The sequence below is a fragment of the Triturus cristatus genome, chromosome 1_1 (assembly GCF_964204655.1).
Source record: "Triturus cristatus chromosome 1_1, aTriCri1.1, whole genome shotgun sequence".
Classification (NCBI taxonomy): domain Eukaryota; kingdom Metazoa; phylum Chordata; class Amphibia; order Caudata; family Salamandridae; genus Triturus; species Triturus cristatus.
In genome coordinates this window covers 555,610,610-555,632,088 of record NC_140579.1, presented here as the reverse complement: position 1 = coordinate 555,632,088, position 21,479 = coordinate 555,610,610, and the positions used below count along the sequence as shown (strand labels likewise).

At 47.6% G+C, this 21,479-nt stretch overlaps 1 protein-coding gene and 1 long non-coding RNA gene across 2 annotated transcripts in view; one reads left to right on the top strand and one right to left on the bottom strand.

The window, feature by feature from the left end:
- The first annotated feature begins 745 nt into the window (after positions 1–745).
- CELSR2 (cadherin EGF LAG seven-pass G-type receptor 2) overlaps positions 746–21,479 on the top strand; it is a 691,477-nt gene continuing 670,743 nt past the window's right edge. Inside the window, exon 1 of the mRNA XM_085643385.1 lies at positions 746–5,251. Coding sequence (XP_085499511.1) covers positions 1,693–5,251 — 3,559 coding nt within the window. The 5' untranslated portion in view covers positions 746–1,692. The remainder of the gene's footprint in view (positions 5,252–21,479) is intronic.
- Positions 7,472–14,135, bottom strand: LOC146870607 (uncharacterized). Its single transcript, XR_014978616.1, has 2 exons — positions 13,794–14,135; positions 7,472–9,666 (listed from the first exon to the last, which is right to left on the bottom strand). It is a non-coding gene; the product is annotated as an uncharacterized LOC146870607 (long non-coding RNA).

Genomic DNA, 21,479 nt, shown 5'->3' with positions numbered 1-21,479 from the left:
GGAAGTAATATCGACGATCCCCAGCTAGCGGCGCAGAGCGCCCCTCCACCAACGCTGAATCGCGTGTGACCAACCTCGCTATCTACCATCACAAGTAAGCACTGACTCTGGCAAAGCGCAGCGCGCTGAAACAGTATTACGACTAAATCGTCTCACATAAAAATAATGAAATCGAGGGGTACTTAGCTCGTGCTGTGAGCAGCAAAGAAAGAGGAGGCTGGGACAGTGACCAGGGCTCTTATGGAGGGCTAAGGAGGCGTGGCTGACGCAAAGTCACATGGACAATGTAGTTGTGTTACTAATTGTATGTTTATTGGCTGCTGTGAGTTGATACAGTAAAGAAGGAGAAAGCATAATCCGAAGCCTCCGGTCCTGTAATAGAATTATATAACCCGGGTGCGTAATCCGTGGTATAGTTCTATTCTGCGAAGTCTGAGGCTAAGTTTTGCATCGTCATATCACATATGTTTGGGGGAGGAAAATCCTTTTTAAAATGCGCGCACTGGACATCACCACTCATTTGATAGCAGTTGCCTTCTTACTTTTAAATGTTCTGTTTCCGCTTGTTGTTCGCCTATATTCCACCAAACACTTTCACTCTCTCCCTAGTACCCCACCTCCTGTGTTTTCTCCGTCTCTTTCTCATTTGTGTGATTCTCACCTCGCCCGCCTTGCTTTGTGGGCCCCACCTCTCTGTCGACTGTTATCGCCACTTTAACAACCTACGCGGCTCCGGAGCAGGTTGTGCTGGAAGCCGCGGAGGGAAAGAGAAGAGAGAGTCCATGAAAGCAGCCTTGAGAACTCGGTAGAGAGAGCGCTGCGAAGAGGGGGAGGAGGACGCTGAGCCCCAGCGAGAGAAGCAGAGTCCGGCATAGGAGCACCTCGAGCCCCGAAAAGGAGAACTGAGCGAGGGACGCAAAGCGTGGAGAGAGCCTTTATCGCCTGTAGAGCACCAGAGCAGGGGAAGGAACTGCGAGAGCCTGGAGTCAGCAGCGAGAGGCGGCAAGGAATCTAGGATTGGGCATCGTGGATTGGACCACCGAGACCCGAGGAGAGAGGCGGGAGAAGCTCTGGCTGCAGGGCGACGGAGCCCAGGCATCTATCTGCCTTTCTGTGACGGCGCCAGTGGAAATCCAGTGGATTGTAGGGCGTACCTAAGAGACTGTAGGGGTGGGTGGTAATCTAGCGGTGGGTGCAGGCATTCTAGAGGGAATGGTGGCCCAGCGGTACAGACTGCGAAGTTCTCCCGAGTGCAGATCGTAAAACTTCCTGCGGGTTTAGCCTGCTAGCGTTCATCTCATTCAGGGTGCGGTTGTTAGGGTGCCCTAGGGTTATAGATAGGTACGCCTTCCTGTGGTGCGGAGTGCCAACTCGCCCTATGGTTGCATGTGGTACCCTACGGGCTGGTAGTTTTCCCTGTAGCACTGCGGTGTGGGTGCGAGCAAGTGAGCAGCCTCTGAGATGAGGGTCGTTTGGTTTTTGGGGAAAAAGTAGTCAGACCACCACAGCTCTTGGGGAATCTCTCTGCTTGTGGACAGGCTGTGCTGGAGACAGGCCCTGCGTAGACCCCTGCGCCATGCTTAGGAGGGGCCCCCCAGCTAGAAAGAAACGCGGTGCCCTCCTTTGACCGACCCCGGAGACCACCGCGTTAGGGCGACCGTGTGCAGGTGGCTCGGAGAAGTGGAGCGGGAGATGCCATTGTCGGGCCCCTTGGGCCAGCCCTCCATGCTCCTGCTCTGGCTGCTGCTGCTTCTGGCGCCCCCGCTGCCCACCCTCGCGCAGCAGAGACCGGACACCAGCCTCCTGCCATGGAACCGCACCTGCACCCTCGCACCTCTGAGTGAAGAGCTTCCAACCAGACCGCACAAGAATCCCCATCATTTCCACTGCATACCCTCCCCATCCATCCATGTGAGCTGGAGCTGCTGGGAAGGGCGCATCTCACAGGCGCCGTCTTTAGCTGGCATTGGCAGCCTTATCTCTGCCCACCTCCAGATTCCAGGTGAGGGTTGTGCTTGGCACGACCGGCGTGGGCCGCAACCCCGGCACCTTGAGATCCTAACCCTGCTGGTCCCCCGAGATGGCGCCATAAAGAATCAGCAGCTGTGTTTGGGCATTGGAGTGCCTCTGCTTGCCCTCAGCCGACTCGTGCCCGCTCCCTGGGGAGATTGTGAGCCTCGCTGTGAAGTGCGCGAACCTCCAGGGTTCTCTTGCCAGAATGGGGTGCTGGTCATGGGGAAGGAGGTGTGCCTTAACCTTCAAGATGACCTGCGTTTAAAACTTCGCTGCCAGCAGTGCCCACGGAATGGGGAACCTAAGGTCTCGGGAAAGAGGTTGCCAGTTCCAGGTGGCATCTTTCAGATACACTGGAGGTTAGGTTTGATGTCCCCGGGTATGGTGGGTCTGGATAGCTTGGAGAAGATGGTGGTTCCAAGAACTATGCTGGGCAGCAACAGGAAGAAAAGAAATGTAAACAGTAGCCCCCAGTTTCAGCCCCCTACCTACCAAGTGTCTGTGTCTGAGAACAAACCAGCAGGCACCCCAGTAATAGTGCTAAAGGCCGTAGACCCTGACGAAGGAGAGGCTGGCCAGCTCGAATACTCTATGGGTGCCCTTTTTGATAGCCGTTCCAACTACCTTTTTGCCATCGACTCCCAGTCTGGGGCAGTAAGCACTGCTGAAGAATTGGACCGCGAGACCAAGAGCACCCATGTATTTCGTGTCACTGCTGTAGACCATGGAACTCCCCGGCGTACGGCCATGGCCACCCTTACTATCATGGTGAGCGACACCAATGACCATGACCCGCTATTCGAGCAGCAGGATTACAAAGAGAGTGTCAGGGAGAACTTGGAGATTGGCTACGAGGTGCTCACTGTCCGAGCCACTGACGGAGACGCCAGCATCAATGCTAACATCCTGTACCGGATCCTCAACAATGATGGGTTGAATGAGGTGTTTGAGATTGACTCCCAGTCTGGGGTAATCAGGACTAAAGGCACAGTAGACAGGGAGGCAGTGGACTCCTATCAGCTGCTGGTAGAAGCCAATGACCAAGGTAAGGACACTGGTCCACGCATCTCCACTGCTAACATTCAGATCACTGTGGAGGATGACAACGACAATGCCCCCCAGTTCAGTGAGAAGCGATATGTGGTCCAAGTTCCAGAAGACGTGGCCCCTGGCACCCAGGTTCTGCAAGTCACAGCAACAGACCGGGACAAGGGAAACAATGCTGTGGTCCATTACAGTGTCATGAGTGGCAACACCCGTGGTCAGTTTTATATTGATGCACAGTCTGGGAGCATTGGTGTGGTCAGCCAACTGGATTATGAGATGACCCATGAGTATACCCTCAGGATACGAGCACAGGATGGTGGCAGGCCTCCGCTGTCAAACATCAGCGGTCTGGTGACAATCCAGATCTTGGATGTGAACGACAATGCACCAATCTTTGTAAGTACCCCTTTCCAATCAACCGTCTTGGAGAATGTACCGCTTGGCTATTCTGTCATCCATATCCAGGCTATTGATGCTGATTCTGGTGAGAACTCCCGGCTAGAGTACAGCCTGGTGGACACCTGTTCCAACTTTCCATTCTCGATCAACAACAACACAGGCTGGATAGTGATTGCTTCGGAGCTGGATCGGGAAACTGTGGATTTCTATACATTTGGGGTTGAAGCAACCGATCATGGTACCCCACCCATGACCTCATCAGCTAGTATCAGTATCACAATTCTGGATGTGAATGACAATAATCCTGAGTTCACTCAAAAGGAGTACTACATGAGACTGAATGAGGATGCAGCAGTGGGTACCAGTGTTCTGACCGTCTCCGCTATAGACAGAGATATCAACAGTGTGATAACCTATCAAATTTCCAGTGGTAACACAAGGAACCGTTTCTCCATCACCAGCCAGAGTGGTGGGGGGCTCATCACCCTGGCATTACCTTTGGATTACAAACTAGAACGGCAGTACACCCTCACCATCATTGCCTCTGATGGGACCCGCCTTGATACAGCACAGGCCTTCATCAATGTCACAGATGCCAACACCCATCGCCCTGTCTTTCAGAGTTCCCACTATACTGTGAATGTCAATGAGGATCGGCCTGTGGGTACCACCGTGGTGATTATCAGTGCCACGGACGAGGACACCGGTGAGAATGCCAGGATCACTTATTTTATGGAGGACAGTGTTCCTCAGTTTAAGATCGATGCTGACACTGGTGCTGTTACTACCCAGATGGATCTAGAGTACGAAGACCAGGTGTCCTACACACTTGCCATCACCGCCAGAGACAACGGCATCCCACAGAAGTCCGACACCACATATCTAGAGATCCTGGTCAACGATGTCAACGACAATGCCCCGGTGTTCTTGAGGGATAGTTACCAAGGCTCTGTGTACGAGGATGTCCCGGCTTTCACCAGTGTTCTGCAGGTGTCTGCCACTGACCGTGACTCTGGTTTGAATGGGCGCGTCTTCTACACCTTCCAGGGGGGAGATGACGGAGAAGGCGACTTTATCATTGAGTCCACGTCGGGCATTGTACGGACACTACGACGACTGGACAGGGAGAACGTGCCATTCTACCAGCTGAAGGCTTTTGCGGTGGACAAGGGTATATCAGCACAGAAGACACTGGTCGTGATCCAGGTGACTGTGCTGGATGTGAATGACAACCCCCCTGTCTTCGAGAAGGATGAGTTTGATATTTATGTGGAGGAGAACAGCCCCATAGGCCTGGTGGTGGCCCGGATTGTAGCCATGGACCCTGACGAGGGCACCAATGCCCAGATCATGTACCAGATCGTGGAGGGCAACATCCCCGAGGTGTTTCAGCTGGACATTTTTTCCGGTGAGCTGACTGCGCTGCTGGACCTGGACTACGAGGCCAGGTCCGAGTACATCATTGTGGTCCAGGCCACATCGGCCCCGCTGGTGAGCAGGGCCACGGTGTACGTGCGTCTCCGGGACCTGAACGACAACCCGCCCGTGCTCAGCAACTTCCAGATCATCTTCAACAACTACATCAGCAACCGATCCGGCAGCCTCCCCGACGGGGTCATCGGCAGGATCCCCGCTCATGACCCCGACGTGTCCGACTCTCTCGTCTACCACTTCGTGCAGGGGAACGAGCTGGACTTGGTGCTTTTGAACAACATGACTGGGGAGATCCGCTTGAGCCGGGCCTTAGATAATAACCGGCCCCTGGAAGCTGTCATGAAGGTGTCCGTCTCCGGTAAGTCAGTCATTGATGCATGCTTTAAATGTGCATGGCGCTTATGTATTCTAAGGTGCCCAGGTGAACTGTGCAGAGTATGGTTTCATCTCGGGACAGAGGTGCTCTCTGACAGCATCCCACGCGGATCACTCATGGTGATTGATAACCAGTCATATGACTTCAGTTTACGATTACACCTGTGTGTCGAACAGAGGTGCACCAGAATCAAGGTGCCGTGTGTGCTAGATGGCAATGTTGTATGAGCTTTTAATGTACTCTAATGTACTTAGGAGCACACCAGCAGTGTTGTTATAGTGCTTTCACAGTTGATTTGCGGGATTTCGAGTTGTTCCATGCCAGTTTCTGTTTGTTTTATTATACTCTGACCCTTTGTGTGATAATTACGCGTGCGATAAAATCTGCGCATTGCAGCATCGGTATTTGCCGGGTGCAAATTACCATCCCCAGAGTAAGGCTGAACTCGCATTGATTACGGTAATGCATCGGAGCCAAGTGATGTGTTTGATCCCAAATGGTAATGTGTTGAGAGTGCAGACACGGACTTGAAGGTGCACCGATGCACTTGAGTGTACTGCACTACAGTCCGAGCTAGCCTGGGGGAGGGGCTGCGGGAGCCGATTATCCTGTAGGCCGGATGTTTGCTAGGGCCTAGTCATATTCGCTTTCCAGGTCAGAAGGTGAAGCGTTTCCTATACACAAAAGCAGAACTTCAGCGACGATTTTTGGTGGGAATTTCTTTGTCCAGCCTAGATTTTCGAAAGTCAATTCACAATTTTGAAATTTAATAATTTTATGCAAATAATTTTGGGGAGTAAAAGTCGTGATTAAACTAATTGCATTAAAGAGTTAAGCAACATCTCATTAGGACGCATTTTGCCTTCTGTTTTTGTTTTATCTTATTTAAATAAATATCCTTTTGAGAATGAGATTTCTAATCCCTTTCTTATAAAAGCCCACTGGGTAGTTCACAAATGTTCCCAAGCAGCACCCTCGCAACAGGCAGACGCGTCCATACTACTACTAGCGAACCCATTTGTTATTTATTGGATTAAATCTCCGGGTTTGAGTTGGTGTACTGCGCCTGCCAACTTTACCCCCATGCATCAGAATCTTTCCGAATTCACAGTTGATAAACACACGAGTTTCACTCAGAGTTCTTTTTTCTTTGTCATCGAGTCATTGATCAGTGGAATGTGTACGTCCTTGAAGTTGATTAGAACTCTGACGTGGGGAATGTGCAACTGTTGAATTGTGTGAGGTCTGTGATGTGAGGAATGCACGCAGCTTTATTGTAAGGTGTGTGATTGAGGCCAGCGATTTGTGGAATTAGGGAAACTCCACTGATCTGTGGGAGTTTAGAGATGGGGCGTGCTGGAGTGAAGTAGAAACAGTGGGGCTTTATTTACTGGTGTCTGGCTGAGGTCTATTGCCTGTTACTTCTGACTATCTTCCAGTGATCCCCTGCCTCTTGTGGTTTGGTGCCCCACTTGTACTACTAGGCCAGTAACAGGCAACATGTTGTGGCCACCATTGAATGTCCTGCCACCCATTATCCATCCAGTAGAGTGTTCAAAAAGAGGGCATCTCATTCATTGCTACATATTTACATAAGGGACCATATATATGTCAGTTGCAAAGTGTATCCTTGTCATGGAAGCAATCTACTCCTCTGCCACCAATTTCCCAGAATTTCCTCCTTGAGTCTTCATGAATTAAAACCATTGCATAATCTTCTCCAGATGCCAGCAGCTGTATTTGCGTGGGCAAAGCCTCATCGGTTCATTTCGAAACCCACGCTACTCGGATAAGTCAATACAGGTCTGAGATATAATAATGGTTTAATACCATAAGCACAGACACATTAACAATGACCAGTGAGCTTCTATCCTTTTGTTCATTGATGATGGTCTCTTTCAGGGTGCCGTGTCAGCAGTTGCATTTATTTATTTTTTGGGGGAGTGTGTGGAATGAGAAGTGGTACCATGTAATTGGACTTGGAACGTCAGTTTCCGATTGCTCAGGCGGAGAGAGACAGCCAGAGAGAGTGTGTGGGTGTGTCATGTGAAGTAGACCCCTGCAGATAGGCCATGAGTATCTCTGATGTCACTCTGTGAAAAGCAGCGAGTCTCCTAAGACCCTCAATGCTGCCTGGTCCAGGGTTCCACCTCTAATTCACTTTGGGTTCGCTATCAAAATAATGAGGCAAACGCTGGAAACTGGAAGACAAGAAAAAGGTTTATTTCTCATGAGGAGACCGCGTCAACTGCAGACACCGGGATGTCTCAGGGAGGTGTTCTAACTGCATCTCTTATGGCTCTCCCTTTTATACAGGTTTTGACACAATGCATTGTTGTCACACAAGCCCAACATTGTTTCATCAACATGGTTACACAAGATTTGAGTCCCCGCCCTGGGCAGGTTGTCCCACAAGCCCAACTGTTATTCTCCTCCCACCCAGGCCAAACAGACAATATTATCTGGCAGCTGGACCTTGTTTCAGGGTCTAAAACATGTGAGACCGGCCAGATCTAAGAGTCTGTTCTGTTGATAAAAACAGGTCCCATTGTTGGCAAAAATAAGTCTTGCTGTTTGCAGTGCAATAAACCCTGTTTGCAAGAGTCTGTTTGGTATTTGGAACCTGTTGGTGTCCAAGGGTTTGCCTGTAAACAGAGATGAGAGGAAAAACGAGTTTGTGGCAGCAAGTGGCACTGAGGTTTGTTGTGACAATAGGGTTTATAGCCCCCAGCACACATATCAGGTTTGGTCAGAGAGTCAGAAGGATGCTAGCAAGGACAGGGTGAGACAAAGGTGACCAACAGAGTACAAAATGGCTGTGATGGCTAAAATGGCTGTAGCTTGTGCACATAGAAATTCCCACTAAACAAGATGGCGCAGGCAATGTTCACGATCGTTATTTTACTTTGAACAATATGGTTGTGGTGAACATAAATAAACGCTGCTTATGTACACCTAAAGTTTATCGATTTTAACAGTCCCCGCTTTTTAACATAAGCTAGGTCATTTTTGTTCAGGTTCATCTGTTGTGGTGGTGTACAAGTTAACATGATTATACGTGAAGCAGAGGGTGGGTAACCAACAATGGTAATCGGTTGGAGGGGAATGAGGGTGGTAGAGGAGAGGATGGTATCATTATCGAGTCCATTTTTCTTTGTCAATATTTATCGCCATAAGTCCCTTTACTTCCTGCCCCATAGCTAAACATGCAGTTGGGCTGTTCATTTGTAGTTTTTGGTGGCGTACAGGTTGTACAGGCAGATGCACAGACCGCAGGAGAAGAAGATCGCTATCAGTACAAACAGTATTGTCAATAACCTATGCAGTGAATGTAACGAACTGGGAGACAGTGTATACAAAAGGGTATTTGCTGTACCACACGTTTAAACTTGGTGATGAGCATAATTCCTAGATGATTCAGTAAATTCATTCTAACACAAAAACGAGTTTATCATATTAATTGTTTTGTAAGATAAGGACCACTAAGTGCATTATTGAGAACTGGACTGTGTGAGGAGCCAAAGTAATAAGTATATTCATGAGGGCAACTGACGTTGTATAATCCTTGTGATACACAGTTTACTCTTTCTTCCATATGGTATGATATTCCTATGCTATTATTAATACAATGACACTGGATGCAATTGATGTAGAATTTCAAAGGAAAACCTTTTTCATTTCCATTTGGGGCATAATGAATACAAGGTGATTGGGAGAGAAATTCAACCTAATATAATTGATGGTCAGGGAATGAATTTTGTCAAAGCTCTTCTTCCCAGTGTCCTTTACAGTGAGCCATCACTGGTAGGCTCCCATTGTTCATCTAGCGTTGGCGCTGTTGAGCACCGGCGGTGGAGCTATGCGTCCAGCTCGGATCCAGATTCCACGTTGCAGGGTGAGGTCGTTCTTTCTCTGGGATCACAGTCCCTTTGCCCTGTTCACTAACTAATCTATCGCTGGTACCTTAGACAGGGTACCCGCACCCTATTCTTGATCCGTGAAGTCCTTCCCTACTAACCCTATTCTATCTTCGTGCACTGTTCCTTCATCAAGTGGATTAAAACCCCATGTGAAAAAGGGGGTTGGGGGAGTCAAAGGAAGAGAGGGTTGAGTGGGGTCAGACTGGAGATGGACCAAGGGGGGACAGAGACTCCACACAAGTGAGCCCACCAATTAGGCCCAATGGGCTGAGACTTCAGGCACAAGTAGACCAACAGGCTGGGGGCTTCTGGACAGCCCTTCTCTCTTTCATACTTGTCGGTGATAGTGCCTCGTCCAGCATATCTTTTTGCTCTGCGGCTCCACCTTGGTCGTGGTCATAGGCGTTTCATGACAAGCAGCCAGGCTGTGCATCGCGTCCGACCTCTCTCTTCCAATGACTGGAGGGCGTCCTGAATCTAGTAGTGAGTATAAAACAAATTTTTAGAGTACTGGCAGGGGAAGACGTTGCACAATTTAGTTTTCTCTCCCAATCCCAAGCAGCTGGGGAAATATGTATCATTTACTTAAAAGGAAGATAATATGGGTACTCTGAATCTTTACATCTGTGTATATTATTCACTCATGAACCTTCACTGTTGTGCAGGTCTGCAAACACCTCTAGGAATTTCCAGCATACGTATTATCTCTTGTGTCCATTCCTTGTACGTTCATGGTTGTGGCAAGAAATCTAAAATTATTAATTATATAGCCTGTCAAATTTAAACTGACTTCTCCAGCAAAAACCTGTTGTTACAAACAAATTCCTGCAGGGCTATATTTTCTTCAAGATCTGCTAATCACAATAATAAGTGTGATGCGCTATTATCATGGGCATACAGGTACCCTTCCTAGTATTGTGCACCATAAAGTACACAGGCTGAGCACTGTTCCATCCTGTCAATGTTCCTTACTTTTAACTAAACATCTTGACCTCAGGACCCACTCAGCAGGGCTTACTACAACATTCCTTTCAGTTTAATTCAAATCATTTTCTGTAAACTTTATTTTTATTTTTACATCATCCTTTACAACCTAGCTACTTCACTAGTTAAGGAAGAACTTGTGATGTCCCTACAACTTATATCCAATGTTTGTTGTAACATGAACGATGATGGTGGTGCCACTAAGGCATTCAAATGAACGCCACCGCCATATAGCCCCGTTTTAAGGGTCAGATTAGGGGACATCAGTCTACTCGTCCTTGCATTTTCAGCCAATTGAAATTCCATCATTTTACAGAAAGGAGGGGCAGTAACATGGCATAATATGGTATTTTGTTCCTGTCAATTTTTTCAAACACTGTTGTGTTAAAGCCAATTAGACGTGTACTTGTGAGGTACAGTGTCTTCATTTATTCAAAAGCGTATTCACAACATTCTATGAAGTGAATGGCTAAGAGTGAGTCCACCCAGTTGTCTTATGGAATTGGTCCCAGCATGGTCATTCCTGGACAGCGTAGGTAGGCTCAGAGAGAGAGCACAACAACAAGCTATCCAGTGCACTTACCACGTAGAACAGTACAGGACAATTCGCATAATAAGCACATAAGCCAAAGGAAAACATAAGACGCACAGTCTTTGTATACACACAATACAGAATAGGACGCGACAATACATGTACCAAGCACAGAAACCGACGAAAAACGCAGTGTTAGTTGCACAAAAGGACTTTTTCATGCACGTCGTGCAACTCATAGTTCATTTAATTTACCCAGGGGCCAGGCTCCTTCCTTCCCCCCTTTTTGACAGTAGATGACCTAAGCAGGTGACCTTCTTTTGAAAATACTTACTCTTTTTAATGGCTGGCCACAAGCACAGTCGTACTAATACTCACAGTGGTGTCCCCCAACATCTAGCAACGATAGTCCGAGTTGAGGTATAGGTGTAAAGTGGGATGCCAGTCAGATGTGCAATGGTACAGCTCTTGTGTTTCTATGTGGATGGAAGAAGAAGGGGTAAATCTGAAACATGACAATGTCTCTAACTTCTGGGTGGAGGGAGATAGGATGAACCCCAACCCAGAGGACCCTTCACTTCTCCATTTGGTCAGTACATAAATCAAATTCATCATTCTCACTAGTGTGCGTTACTTCAGTCCAAATAAGATAGAAAGTGTTCCTAGGAAAAGTGAAAGGTCGCACATTTGTGATACCTGCTGGAGCCGGGCTCTTTGTACTGCAATAAACCTTCAGGCTCCTGATGTAAACTGTCCTCCCATTCACTGGCTTCCAGGAGACACGTTTTTAGTAAGGAATGTGTCACATTTTAATAAAAATGCTATTTGTCTTTCGCATGTGGGCACCAGGTTCGGGCCTGTTTTTCACATCCCATTTGGCCACCTGGTTAGCAACCCAGCCATACAAAAGCGTTCTCATATTGACCCATATGCACATGACACGTACACATACATACCATACAAACATTTCACGCACTCAGAGATAGTCCCTACACACAATGCACAATTTCATAACACTAGCCTATTTTCGCATAAAAGACAGTGTGCTAAGCCTTTCCAACCTTCAGTTGAAGCATCTAAAGCACATCAATACGCGTGATGATGAAGATTTTTAACCCACCATGAATCAGACTCATCTCTGAGATGCAGTCCTTGGCACCTTGGTATTGAAGCCCAGAAAGATTGTTAGTGCGGCAAGGTTAACTTAATGGCGGAACGTTCACTACATAGATCATTCAAGTGCAGCATTACGGACCGCGTGTAGGAAAAGGTCAGATGCCAGAGTTGTTCAGTATAAGGTAGGGGGATGATGGATTAATGCTTTCATTAAAAAAAAACAATCTACAGTGGTCTGGGGCTGTCCCCATTCACAGAATAGGGAAACTATAGGAGATGACAAGTTTCATTGGGTGCATCCTTGTTTCTAAGGGTGTACATCTTGGTTACAGTGGCAAGACCACTAACAAACTTGTTTAATGTTTGCATGAAGATCAGTTTGCGGGCGGATGGGGGAAACAGTGCAGCTCCAGGTCAAAAACGTGGGGGCAAGGAAACCACGGATTTGTAACTGCCAGGGCTGGCAGACCTACCCATGGAGTCCGCAACCACTGCCTAGGACATGCCTTAAATGCTTGTGTAGGGTGCACCACTCTATATGACATAAAATAATCTGTGCCTTTCTAAAACCAGCAATATGTGTTTGCGCCTGACTCCTAAAATGCGGTGCCTAGAAAAGCTTTTCCATATTACAATCTAAACAGATGACCTTTTTCCTAGGAGGTTGTGGGTGGTTAAAACCGAGCAAGACTTTCCTTAAATGCTCATTCAGGTCATGTAACTTGTGCAAGAACATCAAATGCTAACACTTAAAATGAGCTTTCTTGTGATGTTTCTCCGAGCCCTGGCTTTGGCCATGCAAGCAATGTGTTAGGGAAGATATTTTCTCTCTTTTCATTTAATAGATATACATCTCACTTCTGTCTAATGTCACACTGGATGGCATACCCCTGGTAAGGCTCAGGAGCATTTGAAAAACCCCTCTGAAGGTCGGCAAGATTATTAGAGTGGAACGTGGGTGGGAAGGTAGGTGAAACACATGGTGTGCAAAATAAAAAAGAATACGATGTTTAGGACCCCAAGAACCAGAATGCACCTGGGGCTCACAGTCAACCAATATCTGGGTAAAGTACTCCTTTGGAAACTATACAATAGTAGTACCAAAATGTTTAATGAGAAAAATGTGTGCTTTTGCTCCTTCAAGGGAGCTGCGAAGTAAAAGAGGCTGAATTTACTGTCCTCTTCATTGACATACCTAAACGTCAGGATCTTACAAATTGCTTATGTTGTAGAAGTGCAAATAAATAAAACATATCTTGACTATTCTTTTAGCGTTGTTTCTGCGTACTGCATCTTTTTAACTTTTTAGAATTGAATTACTCATTCTACTGGCCACTGAAAATCGAGTTTCTTCTTTGTGTATTTATTCCACAATGAACCATTCATTATGGGACAAATACCGTACTTTATGTCTAACAAACGATTCGAGCTTAAACAAACATTTTCCAACCACTTTTAGAAAAGAGAGGCATGGTGGATATCGGTTAAAATAAATCTCTCAATTAATCCTAAATTCAGACAAGAAGTCTGCATTACCTGCCCTTTACTATTTGCAAATAGTAACTTCTGTTCAAACAAACAATCAATCAATATTCACGAGGCTAATCCATATTTAACGTACATGTCTTTGTTAGGGGTGCCTTCCGGCGGTGCCGGATGACCGACCTCTAATAAACGGTCCGGGCTGAACCAATTACCAATCAGTGGGGAGAAGATAGGCATGACGTATAATCGGACAAATAAAGATCTCAAACAATTGTGGACAAAGGTCCGCACTACCTATCCTTCGCTGCCTGCAAAGAGAGAGAATATTCCTATTCTTCGTTGTTTGCAAACAGAGAATATCTCAAAAAGAACCAACATACCAAATAGCTAACAAGTTAAACGAACCAATAAAGCGTACTACTAGTATTCAATCCAAACAATTCCAATACAATCAATCATTCGACAGCAGTCGTTTTCACAACCTTACCCGGACCGTATTAGACAGTTCTTCGTCTTCCCTTTCCAGCGCCTGGTTGTCCTCTTACTCCAATCAATGACGGCGTTCCTTGAAGGTCTCAGTCAGGACCGTAGGTCACTCGAGAGAGGTCCGTTCGGAACCGGTGAAATTCAGTTGATCGGCAGCCAGACGAGGGTCTTTTGAGGGCAGGTTAACTCCAATCATTAGTTGTTCACTCCGTCGTTAGGACCTCTCTACCGGACCCACGAGTCGCTGATGAGCCTCCACGTTGGGTCGCCAATTTGTGAAAAGCAGCGAGTCTCCTAAGACCCTCAATGCTGCCTGGTGCAGGGTTCCACCTCTAATACACTTTGGGTTCGCTATCAAAATAATGAGGCAAGCGCTGGAAACTGGAAGACAAGAAAAAGGTTTATTTCTCATGAGGAGACCACGTCAACTGCAGACACCGGGATGTCTCAGGGAGGTGTTCTAACTGCATCTCGTTTGGCTCTTCCTTTTATACAGGTTTTGACACAATGCATTGTTGTCACACAAGCCCAACATTGTTTCATCAACATGGTTACACAAGATTTGAGTCCCCGCCCTGGGCAGGTTGTCCCACAAGCCCAACTGTTATTCTCCTCCCACCCAGGCCAAACAGACAATATTATCTGGCAGCTGGACCTTGTTTCAGGGTCTAAAACATGTGAGACCGGCCAGATCTAAGAGTCTGTTCTGTTGATAAAAACAGGTCCCATTGTTGGCAAAAATAAGTCTTGCTGTTTGCAGTGCAATAAACCCTGTTTGCAAGAGTCTGTTTGGTATTTGGAACCTGTTGGTGTCCAAGGGTTTGCCTGTAAACAGAGATGAGAGGAAAAACGAGTTTGTGGCAGCAAGTGGCACTGAGGTTTGTTGTGACAATAGGGTTTATAGCCCCCAGCACACATATCAGGTTTGGTCAGAGAGTCAGAAGGATGCTAGCAAGGACAGGGTGAGACAAAGGTGACCAACAGAGTACAAAATGGCTGTGATGGCTAAAATGGCTGTAGCTTGTGCACATAGAAATTCCCACTAAACAAGATGGCGCAGGCAATGTTCACGATCGTTATTTTACTTTTAACAATATGGTCGTGGTGAACATAAATGAACGCCGCTTATGTACACCTAAAGTTTATCGATTTTAACACCTCTGTTTTGTAAAGTTATGCTGGTGAAAGTTACGTGATTTAGTGATGCTAAACATATGTTTAATTGTAAAGTCGTGCTGGAGTATTGGCTTGTTTTGGGTAATTAGCATGGTTTGGTGTATCATGTTGTCATTGTGATCACATGTGTGATTTGTTTTCCAGAGACCAGTTCTTACAATACTACAGGGTTTGTTCCTTTGCTGCTTACAAACTTTCATGGGTGGTTTGTCTTTCACGTGGTGGATGCAGTGTGTTGTCTGCCAGTATGATAATATATTTGCGCTGCATAAGATCTTTTGAGTTTTCTGTCTTTGTAGGACAGGTTTCATGGCCCATCTCTCTGCTCCCGTTCCCGGCCAAGGTCATCAAGAAGATCATCAACAAACAGCTAACCCAATACCTCGGAGAAAACAGAATCCTGGACCCTTCTCAGTCAGGGTTCCGTAGCAACCACAGCACCGAGACCGCCCTCATCGCCGCCACCGACGACATCAGAACCCTGCTGGTCAACGGTGAGACCGCAGCACTCATCCTCCTAGACCTCTCCGCCGCCTTCGACACCGTCTGCCACCGCACACTACGCGCATGACTCCACGCCACAGGGCTCTGAGACAAGGCTCTGGAATGGAACACATCCTTCCTCTCAGACAGAACCCAGAGTGTCCGCCTCCCCCCATTCCGACCCGAAGCCTCCCAGATCATCTGCGGCGTACCCCAGGGCTCCTCCCTCAGCCCGATACTGTTCAACATCTACATGGCCCCACTTGCACACGTCGCCCGACAGCACGACCTCAACATAATCTCCTACGCTGACAACACCCAGCTGATCCTCTCCCTCACCAAGGACCCCCCCACCGCCAAAGCCAACCTCCACGAAGGAATGAGGGCCGTCGCCGACTGGATGAGGGCCAGCCGCCTGAAGCTGAACTCGGACAAGGCGGAGGTCCTCATCCTCGGCTCCAACCCTTCAGCCTGGGACGACTCCTGGTGGCAGACAGCATTAGGGACAGCCCGACACCCACAGACCACGCACGCAACCTGGGAATTATCCTCGACTCAATGCTCACAATGACCAAGCAAGTCAACGCCGTCTCCTCCTCCTGCTTCAACACCCTCCGCAAAATCTACAAATGGATCCCGACGGACACAAGAAAGACAGTCACCCAAGCCCTCATCAGCAACCGACTCTACTACGGAAACGCCCTCTACGCGGGAGCCCCGACCAAACTCATCAAACAACTACAACGCATCCAAAACCCCTCGGCACGACTGATTCTCGACATACCACGCCACAGCCACATCACCCCCCACCTGAGAAACCTGCACTGGCTCCCCGTCAACAAGAGGATATCCTTCAAGCTCCTCATCCACGCACACAAGGCACTCCACAAGACCGGCCCTGCCTACCTTAACAGTCGACTCTCTCCTTCTACATCCCCAACCGCCAGCTACGATCCGCCGACCTCGCACTTGCCACCGTTCCGCGCATCTGAAGAACTACCACCGGCCGGAGATCCTTCTCCCACCTCGCAGCCAAAGACCCAAGACCTGCTGACCTTCAGGAGAACACTCAAGACCTGGCTCTTCGATCAGTAGAAGCCCCCCCCCCAGCGCCTTGAGACCCTCGCAGGTATGTAGTGTGCTTTACAAATGTTTGATTGATTGATGTAAGAGGTCTTAGACTCTATATGATAGGTTCATAGTAAAGTAGTAAAAAGAGTTGGTTGATCTTCTATTGTAAATGGTCCTGGTATGGGTCTTTTTTAGTTGTAGATACAGGGGCACCAGTAGCTGGCATGGAGGCAGACATTTATTTCTTATTTTTTCTTTCCTTTTGTGTTCTTGTCTTTTTTTCCTTCACTTTTCATATTCTTAATGTTCATTTGCCATCTTACCCTTTCCCTTCTTACTCCCCTCTTCTTTTTTTCCCTGTTGCCCTCCGTCCTTCCCGCTTCCATGTCATTTCACTCCTCCCCACTCCTCCTCAGATTTATTTGGGATGTGTTCCTGATCTGCTGTGAAGTTTGACTGCAGTAAGAGGCATGGTATAGGAACGTTGCAGAGATGGTTCCCTGCCCCGTCTACTATAGAGGCATGTAGAGCTTCAGTGCAGCTGGGATACTCCTGAAGGTACTCTGTGATCTACTTTGATATAGAGCATGTGAAGCTGTAGTGATGAGTGGATTGTGGACCCCCTGGAGATGGTGCTTTCTCCCCTCTATTAAGGGGACTTAAAAGTCAGCAGTAGATGGAATGGCCTGTGTGGAGCTGGGAGAAGAGTGAAGTCCTATGGAATGCTAGTGTCTGACGCTGCTTTATGTGTTGAGAGAGCGCTTGGGAGAAGTCTCAGGAAAGTTAATGGCGAACCTCAGCTGTCACCAGACAATTGTTAGAATCACTAGGAGAGGGGCCTTGGCTCCACCCACATGTTGGGAGTCAGGAGTAAATGCTTTGATTGGTCAGAAGTAGTGTGCTTCCCCAAAAAAGTGCTTGCCTTCCTCACAGCTGTGAGCATTTTGTTTATTTATCCAGCTGCCATGAGCTTGAAATTTCAGGTTGCAAACAAAGGAGGGACAGGAGTCGGGTTTATGAGGTCCTGCTCACTGGCTCCCCAAAGGAGATTAGTATCAGGGGGGTGAGCAGTTCCTAGTAAGACCAAGGGAAGTGGGGGGCAGGCAGGTCTTTCTTCGTAATGCCCTCACACACCCCAAGGGATGCTATGCTTCATCATTTGGGCATTTGCCCCTCGTCAGGCTGGCGTTGCAATGCCTGACGTGCTCCCGAAACCGAGGCTCTTTATCGGGGATCTTTTGAAGAAGCCGTAGGGTGCGTGCGGGTGTGGGGGCTAGGTAGTGCACAAGAGGTACAGTGGGTTAAAAATGTTCAGAGCAGTCCTACTTAAGTGAAGTTTTATTATTAGGTAGCTCTAGCCTAGTTAAAAACAGTGTAGATACCTTTATATTGGAGCAATGTTCCTAAAGGGCTGGTGTGGTGTCAATGGTCAACATGTTTCGTGCCCAGGCTGCCCGTAAAGGGTCAATTGGCACTTCGTCAGGACCGTTAAACTAAAGGTAGTGTGTGCACTACCGTTTGGCAAGTAAGGTTAATTATGCCAGAAGCGGTAGGGAGTATACTAGTAAGCTAGTGCTGGGGTATACTTTTAGACCTGTGGGAGAGGGGCGAGAGAAAAAATAATGGGGACAGACAACCAAGAGGTTAAAACAAAATAAACGTGTAAAGATAAGAGCAGTAAACAGCTCCGTGATTACAAATAAGGAGAGCAACAGTATCATGTAAAACACATTAATTACGGACACTCAGATTCGTGTCAACGTTCTATAGTTGGAATGCGACAAAATTATTCATAGGTGGAATGCAATTAAAAGAAAGCAATAGGAAGCAGTCTGCTTATTAGCAGTATTGGCAAACTAGGAGAACCAGCGGTTATAATTAAAACGCACTATTAAGGAAGTATCTTGTCAGCAGTGAAGGATACCTAATCGTGAGTGTGCCTCGCGGGTTGAATTTCTGAAAGGAGCTGCAAGGAAGGTAGTGCTTATGTTGTGGTTAGAAGCGATGGTCGTGAGGAAATTATCAAGTAAGGGGACGCACTGGTGAGCAAGCACGTGAATATCACAAATTCGTGATGAAGTGGGGTGAAAGTTTGTCCAACCAATGTCGGCGCCGGAAGGAGAGGGGGCCGCTGTGCGTGATCGTATGCCCCACGATACAGCGTCGGGGCAGTAGCTCCGAGTGGTTCGCCGTAAAGGTGGAATAAAACATAGTACTCGAGGGCAGGCAAACCTCGGTGGGTGGGGACGTAAAAATGATCTGGTGAAACCGACCGTCGGTGTGGAGGCGGGGTTCATGTTAACTAATGTTGAGGGGGAGTGCCTGTGGCTGGCGTGAGAAAGTCGTGTGCGCTAAGATGCGATTCAAACAACAAGGAAAAAGTTATTTCAAGATTGTAATACACTCACCCCTAGCTAACCAGTCAAGGCTGGAGGGGATAAACCAGAGGACGTCGTTGCTCCGATCGCTGTGGAAACAAGCACACCAGAGAAGGCACTGAGAACCTATGACTTGGATCCAACATACGTAACAGAAGTGATGCTTACCGGTAGCGTGGGAAATGCAGGCGGATACTCACAGGTGTAGGCGGGCAACTAGCAATCGTCCTACCCTTGCTCAGGGCCCCGTGAGGAAGGTTTCCAACCGACAGCTTAAGTAGCGGTGTGTGGAACGTAAGGGGCGTGGCGGCCATCTTGGGTAGGGATATTTGGGAAACTTTATTGAGGGAAACTTTATTGAGAGAACAGCGTTCAGGTAGCTAGCTGGAGGGTGTGAGGGTGACTATTGAGTGGCTACCTACAACGAGTGTTTGTATTGTAGGGGTAACATGGTAATAGACTCATGGGAAAGTATAGCCAATTGTCAGTCGCTCTCGAAGGAATTGGTGCACCTATTTATATATTTATTGGAGCTGATAAATTGCTGGTCACGGCTATGGGCGGGGCACACCTATGCTCAGGTTGGTGGCCTCGCTAGAGATTATACAAAAATACAAAAAATAGTGAAATAAAAGAAAGGTGGTCAAAGACCTTAGTGGGTTCCTAGTGGGTCCAGTGGAAAGTACGCTGGGTGGCGTCAACCCTAGGTCTAAATAGGGTTGGATGGATTCTAGATGGTAGACAATGAAAGTGTATGCCTGACTGCAACTATTGGGAACTAATTAGGAATTGTCAATGGTGTTTCTTGGTAGCTCCCAGGTCGGTAGAGGGTAGCATAGTGGGGCAATGTAGTGACAGGGGGTGCTAATGGTGCAATTCTGCCCATGGTATGTCATCGTTGAGCCCCCTTGTGTGTCCTCTCAGTTTGAAAACCCAGCATTGTTCTTTCCTGAAAAGGGCTTCCTTAGTGATGGTAGGGAAGGCTTCTAGGACCGTCCACTGTAGATCGTTAGGAGTATGATTATGTTCTACATAGTGTGAACACATCTTGGTATTGGTTTTTTTGCACCGTAGATTACTCCTATGTTCAGTAATTCTTATCTTCACCGCGCGTGTAGTCATTCCTATATATTGGCGATGACATGGACACGTAATGAGATAAATGCAGTTGCGTGTGTTACAATTGGTGTGTTTGTTTTGGGTCCAGTTCCAGTTGTGGGTAAGTTGGATTGTCTTAGTTGCTTGTGTTAGCGGACAGACTACACATTGGCCGCAGGGGTAGTGTCCGGTAACCGGGGGCAAGTTCCATAATGTGGTGGGTGCTGTGGTGACTGATTTCTTTGGTCTGGTGTTGATCAATAGATCCTTGATGTTGGACGTTTGTTTAAAGGCGAATCTAGGTTTGTCAAGGGATAGGTCGCCTGCATCAAGTATTTTCCAGTGTTTGTTAATGACCCGTTTAAGCATGTTGGACTCAAAAGATCCCCGATAAAGAGCCCCGGTTTCGGGAGCCCGTCAGGCATTGCAGCGCCAGCCTGACGAGGGGCAAATGCCCAAATGATGACTCATGACATCCCTTGGGGTGTGTGAGGGCATTACGAAGAAAGACCTGCCTGCCACCCCTTCCCTTGGTCTTATTAGGAACTGCTCACCCCACTGATCTTGAAATTTCAGGGGCACACGTGACATTGTAATACTATTAAAGTTTCTAACATAACAATCATTTATGGTGTTTTTTCTCTGGCAGCAGCAGGGATGAGAGTAGGGCAGTAATGAAATCTACATATATTTTTAAGCTTGGCTTGACAGTGCAACTGTCGCCCGGAATTTTAACCTACACCAATATTAGTATACAGTTGTTTGATTCTACAAAAACACGCATCTATTCCCATGCTGTTTACTTGCAATGCTGCTCATTACCACACACCATTCCTTAAATCCAGACCTATTGCCATTGGCAGTGCTTGTTATTTTATTTGGGTGGTTGATGGCCGAAACAGATTCAGTACGATGGAAGAGAAACTGTGTGAAGCAAGTGAAGGTGATGAGAGGATGTTAAAGCGTTGGTGGAATTGAGAGAGGATGGCTGTCAGGAATGGTTTATACCACCCTCTCGCATGGATATAATGCTAGAGCCGGTGTGTCGTGTGTTTGGGGAACAGTTGGGTCGCCCGTGGACCATGGCTTCGTTTATTACCGAGTTTGACAAAGCTACAGCAGACGTGTGTGGGCGGGCCCTCTGGAAAGCCCCTGAGGTATTGGTATAACGCACAACTGTGAAGGGTGTAAATGTTCATTCGGCCCTGAGGATGTGTGCTGAGACATGCTCCCGTATTCTGGTTGGGGGTGTAACGCTGCGGTAGAGTGTTGTGCTACAGTGCTCGCGCTCTGTCGCGGAGGTGTATAACGCCACACCAGAGGTAATGTGTCATTAGGAACTGGAAGCCTGGTCGGCCTCTGATATTCTGCAGAGGTGACCTGTGAGTCTGTGTGGGCGGGATCCTGCGGTGGTTGTATTTCTTGGATGTCAGCCTCTTTCCTCCATCCACCCCGGCTCGCGCAGCATCTCTGCACACAGC